Source organism: Lactuca sativa, chromosome 8, assembly GCF_002870075.4.
Source record: "Lactuca sativa cultivar Salinas chromosome 8, Lsat_Salinas_v11, whole genome shotgun sequence".
NCBI classification, from domain to species: Eukaryota; Viridiplantae; Streptophyta; class Magnoliopsida; order Asterales; family Asteraceae; genus Lactuca; species Lactuca sativa.
This window is the reverse complement of record NC_056630.2, coordinates 301,411,225-301,416,932: the sequence shown is the minus strand read 5'-3', so window position 1 is coordinate 301,416,932 and position 5,708 is coordinate 301,411,225. Positions and strand designations below refer to the sequence as shown.

Below are 5,708 nucleotides of genomic sequence, written 5' to 3'. Positions count from 1 at the left end.
AAAATGAATAAGAATGACAAGTATATATATATATATATATATATATATATATATATATATATATATATATATATATATATATATATATATATATATATATATATATATATATATATATATATATATATATATACCAATTATTATGAGAACTAATTTCTAAGAATCATGTTACCCAACATGTCTGAATGTCTAACATGAAAAGCTAAAAAAGTAACCATGGACTCTGTTTCCAATACCACAATCCATAACCTTCTATATGAAATAAACTTTTAATGTAGTAAATCCAACATACAATCATCCTTCACTAATAATGTCCATGTGTTTTTACTTTGTAACTATGTTAAAAGCAAGAAAGAAAGCACACGTATATATGTATTCTGTACGTATTCACCTTCTACTTGAGAATCAAAACCCATCACAACACCACCCTGCACCTCTTCCTTTCAGGCGTACCATGTACTTGCGCTTTCATCCCGTACATTTTTAACTGAAAATTCTCAAATGCTTCCGAAACCACTTCCACCTAAAAAAAATCCCACCATGGAGAAACATTTCAAATATTTATTTATTTTTTTTAAAAAAAAAGAATTTTATTTATGGAGAATTATGTGTACCAATTCGGGCTTTTTGGAGTACACTCTGACTAGGAAATCCTGATTATATTCTGGCAGCAAGTGACTTATTTGGTCTTTGGAAATAGTGAATTTATTTTTACTGTTGTAATCCTGTAGAAACAGAATCAGCTTCATTTTATTAATCCATAACAGAAATGTACTATATATGAAATGAGAAAAATTAGTCCACTATGTTTTATAGTCTTAAAAGAAGTGGAATTAATAGTTGAAAAAAAATGTGTACCTCAAAGAAGTTGATGCTGGATTGAAAAAAAAAAAACAAAAGGAGAGAAAATAAAGTTAGAAAATGGAAATAAGTGGTGATAAACACTAAATAAAGAATTTTTGCAATGCCTTTCAAGTGGATTGTTTGTTCCTCGTGTGAAATCAATTTTGACATTGCTCACTGCTATATCTTCTTCTCTTAGAGTAACTCCACCAGATTTCTGAATAACAAGTAAAAAACAAGGTAGTAATGTAATGAGTGATTACATTCCATAATCAAAACACTACTTTTAACTAAAATTTTGAGAGAAAAAAGGTTAAAGAACCTGTGAACATATGATATCTTGTGGTGTGACATATTTGAAATGGTGCAACTTATCCTTAGGAACAGTAAACTCATTGCAGAACTGCCAAAAAATAAATATCAAATCAATAAATCATTTTCAGAAAGGTGTATAAAATCAGAATTTTCCAAAAACTTTATGACAATTTTTTTTTTAATAAAATTTAACTGTTCACTGAATATAAACCTGGTATAAGTCCCTTCTCCGAATTCTTCGGATCAAATCTCTAGATTCCTTAAGCTCATCAGCATCATCAGTTTCAATGGTCTTCAATATTGAATCATCTAACTGTAGATACCATAAAAAATATATGTGAGAAAACCATTAAAATTTTATATTTTTTTAAATAAGCACTACCTTCCAGTACTGAGATGGGTCATCAATGAATGAAGAAACACAAAGATAACTATCAGCCTTTACAAGAGCATCTACAAACATCATTTCTACTGCCTACAAAAATGAATAAATATATATATAATATTAAAAAAAAAAAAAAAAAAATCTTACTTTTTTCTTTAAAAAAAATCTATGGATTTTTATATTGAAAATTACCTTAACTTTTGCATGTGTGTAGACTGTGCGATGCAGATCAGCACGAGTGTTGAATAGCTTGTGGACAGTTAGATCTGATTAATAATTATTTGAATCAATAAAAAACGGAATAAAAAAGAAAACATTTTTAATAAATAAAAGGTTCAGTGAAGTGAAATACTGACACTCCTTTGCTCGATAACATATTTCATTGTCTATGACTTGCATAGTATCCAACAGCCTGAAATATTACAAACCATGATTTTTTTAATATAAATGAGGGTATTTTGGTCTTTTATAGAAAAAGGAAGAATGGAATTGAATTTCCATCCATCAAATAATTGAATTCCATCCATCTGTAACCAAAGACACCACCATGGAATGGAATCTTGAATTCCAATTCCACCTGATTCTTTCAAAATCCATAAACCAATGTTTTTTTACCTTTCAAACTGAAAGTTACACCCAAGACCACAAGCTCGAGAGTCACGAACAATGTAATCAAATCTGCAAAACAGAAAAAATAAAATACAAATTGATTTTCTGAATTATATTTAATCACCAAATTGTAAGCAAGAAATTGAATTTTGAGGTCATGAAAATAGAAAAAATAAACGTACTTATCAACATCTATACCATTTCGACCATTTGCAACAATGTCATATAAGAAAAGCTTCTCTTTTGAAGTCTGCATAAGTAAAAACAATAAATTCAGAAAGGAGGATCAGATACTTATATAGAGACAACATGAACATGAGCTATCAATTACTTACCTTTACAGGGGCATTTTCGGAAGCAACTATCATCTCCTGTAAAGTAATAAAACACGCAAACTATTAAGTTCAAAGATACTTTTGTTTTACTTTTTTCCCTTAGAACATAGTAATTAAAGAATGTTGACCTTGACTTTCTTAAGGCGTCCAGAATCTATATCAATGTTGTGCTCATCAACCATGTAGTCTATTAAGTTCAAAGACATTTCCTCATGGGACCTGAAAAACAACCAATCAAGGTGATAGTGAAATCAGTAGATGAATTTTTTAGAATGATTGTGAAGGGAATGGAATATGTTAAAGGAATTAGAATCCAAAGGAATCATAATGTTTTACATGTTTGTTTGGCAACAATGGAATGGAATTCAATAATAAAACATAAGTAGCTTTTATATCTTTTAGTCTTTAAATATATATATTTTTTGTCTAATGTAAACATCTATAACTATTTTTTTTTTTTGAGAAACTATATAATGAGGGCATTTGCGTCTTTTAATAAAAAAGGAAAACAAGATTGAATTCCTTGCACCCTCAAAAGTATCTAGAAAGAATGTAAGAATTACCATTTGCATCCAGGGATAACCTGAGGAAGAAACTCTCGCTCAAACAAATGGCTGAATGGACCATGACCCACATCATGCAATAATCCTACAAAAGAAAAAGATTAAAGAAAATTGATAACAGAAGAAAACAAAAAAAGAAAAGTGATATTAAGATTATATAATAAACTTATACCAGCCAGTTTTACAGTCTGTATATCTGAATGATCAATGTCCAGCTCTAAGCCCTACATTCAAAGAATGTTAATTGAAGTGTTAACAGAATGATTGAAAGCAGTTAGGCAATGAAGATATGATTCTATTTCTTACTTGGTGTGCCTTGAGTCTTTCAACAGCATTACCAGCAAGCCAATAAACACCAAGTGAATGCTCAAATCTAGAATGTACTGCTCCAGGATATACCATGTTTGTAAAACCTGTTGAAGATATTTAAAAAAAAAAAGTTGTGCATTATGAGCAAGGAATTGAAACCAAAAATAGTATATTTTTAAAAGCATCTTCAAAATGACAGTTTTTAAGTTGAGGGGTTTACCAAGTTGCTTTAAATCCCGAAGCCTGCAGATTGTTGAACAGTTAGAGGAGTATATTCATGTAAAGGAAAGTAAAAGTATCTACAGAATGGAAAAACTTGCCTTTGGAACTGTTCGGTGTCAATAAATTTCAATGAGAGCTGCAATTCAAAGGAACAATTTATAAACTTTGATTGAAATGTCATCTCAAAATCATGTTTAGGATGCACTTAACATGAATTAGTTTCATGCTCTTAAATATAAGTCAATGAAAGCAACCAACATGTCTAAGAGTGTCAATCAAGATTCATGAACAGCTACAGTACAGACATAATAGCAACTTACTATGAAAATCAACTACTAACATCAAATTAAGGGTTTCTTAACTTCTCAGTGGTTCACAAATTTATATTTCCTTCATTTGAGAGAAGCAATTTATCAAATCATTGGATTTGGTTTATGATTCTTCAACATACAATGAATCTTTAAGGTCAGATAGGCACAGACAATAATATAAATACTGCATTTGAGTGAATATAACTAAAAAATCACATACGAAAAGTGAAGTGGCTTAATAACAAAGTCAAAACCTTAAAATTAGATTAAAAAAGAGCTAACATGATTAAAAGAGTTACTTTTCACATATTTAATTTAATACATCACAAGGAAATGTATGATTCTGAGGATATCCAAAATAGAGCTACACTAAAGCTACAAATACCAACTAATATAACACATAGACCAGAATATCGTCAAAATTATAAAATAAATAGAATAAACACCAAGGTAATCATCATTAATATCAAACCTAACCAGAATTCAGCAGTTAAAAGCTGATGATATCCTAAATAGAGCTACACTAAGACTATAGCATTAACTAAGAAACACACAGATCGGAATATCTTTGAAAGAGCAAAATTAATAAGATAAACAATACTGTAATCGGCTATTAAATTTGAACATAACTTCAAATTCAGCAGTTAAAAGTTGATAATATTCTAAATAGAGCTACACTAACGCTACAAGATTAATCAATAAACACATAGATCGGAATATCTTCGAAATAACAAATCTAACAAAACAAACAACCCAGCTACATTTCGAAATTTACTATATATAAACTCAAAGCAACGGCCGAACAATTGTAAACTTTCAAATTGGAAATAAAAACGAAGAAATTCCGCAACTTAAGGCTTAAAGTCGATAAAATCATAAGAACAGCTACACTAAAATTCAAATAAACACAAATAACAACAGGGATGAACATATGTCCGAAATGATTAGAAAAACAGGAAAAAAAAAAAAAAGCGAAGATGTCATACAGGATCGAGATAAATGTTTCCGTGGACGTTATCGTGAACGTGCTTCCATAACCGTCGATCCTCCATCGACGGCGACGCGTAGTTGCTACCTCCGTTGCGAAAAGCTCCCATTCGCAGTCACAGTCGCCGATTTAGTTACTCAAAAGAATCGAAATCTTCGAATTTTAGGGAGAGAAAGGGTGAATCATAGGGTTTATTGGAGGGAATAAGAGAATGTTGCAGGAATTTTGGAGTTGTGGTAAAGTGGTGGAGCAATACCTGGCGCCAAGTAAAATAAAATAAAAATGGAAATTTGTAATTATGAACGATAACGGAAACAGCCCCAATTAATCCACAATTTACAAAATGCACCTTTTTGTTTTAAAAACTGACACTTATTAGCCCCAACAATTCAATGTTGTGTGTCTTGTGAACATAACAAATACATGTATGGTTTAATTAAAAGAGTATATGAGATGATTCATTAACGAAAAAGTAAATGCTACTGGCAAAACTTATCAAAGGGATAAATTGTACAATAATGGTGAAATAATAATTTTAACTATACATTTTAGCAAAATATTTCATTTAACATATAAGAATTATAATGTTTGATTTGACACATTGTAAGATATCTCACTATTGGTAAAATATTTGTACTACAAACTCATTTTGTGTAAATAACTAAATTTAAGAATAGTTTTTGCTAGAAAACAGAAACTTGGAATTTATTTTACAAACCAAAATATAATTCAAAACTTGGTTTTGGTAAAAAAAAAATTAATATATGTATTAAAGACTTGTATTTTTTTTTCTTGTGTTGTAAATTCCACGAGTAGATCTATTTTTTG

The 5,708-nt window shown here is 29.7% G+C and overlaps 1 protein-coding gene across 1 annotated transcript; it reads right to left on the bottom strand.

Moving 5' to 3' along the window:
• Nucleotides 1-233: 233 nt before the first annotated feature.
• LOC111905903 (uncharacterized) lies at nt 234-5,156 on the bottom strand. Its single transcript, XM_023901637.3, has 19 exons — nt 4,879-5,156; nt 3,680-3,717; nt 3,580-3,602; nt 3,357-3,463; nt 3,223-3,274; nt 3,051-3,135; nt 2,616-2,706; nt 2,488-2,523; nt 2,335-2,402; nt 2,159-2,221; nt 1,900-1,955; nt 1,736-1,809; nt 1,541-1,633; nt 1,370-1,471; nt 1,166-1,246; nt 969-1,060; nt 859-874; nt 615-725; nt 234-523 (listed from the first exon to the last, which is right to left on the bottom strand). Exons 1-19 carry the CDS (start codon nt 4,987-4,989, stop codon nt 416-418), a joined length of 1,407 nt encoding a protein of 468 aa, XP_023757405.1. The 5' UTR covers nt 4,990-5,156; the 3' UTR covers nt 234-415.
• Nucleotides 5,157-5,708: the final 552 nt, after the last annotated feature.

What these genes read in the sequence shown, in the direction of transcription:
- LOC111905903 (XM_023901637.3), bottom strand. Translation starts at nt 4,989, where the DNA reads ATGGGAGCTTTTCGCAACGGAGGTAGCAACTACGCGTCGCCGTCGATG. An exon ending in TCGGGATTTAAAGCAACTTG is followed by an intron (nt 3,464 to 3,579) that starts GTAAACCCCTCA and finishes TATCTTCAACAG; the next exon opens with GTTTTACAAACATGGTATAT. An exon ending in ATGTTATCGAGCAAAGGAGT is followed by an intron (nt 1,810 to 1,899) that starts GTCAGTATTTCA and finishes ATTATTAATCAG; the next exon opens with ATCTAACTGTCCACAAGCTA.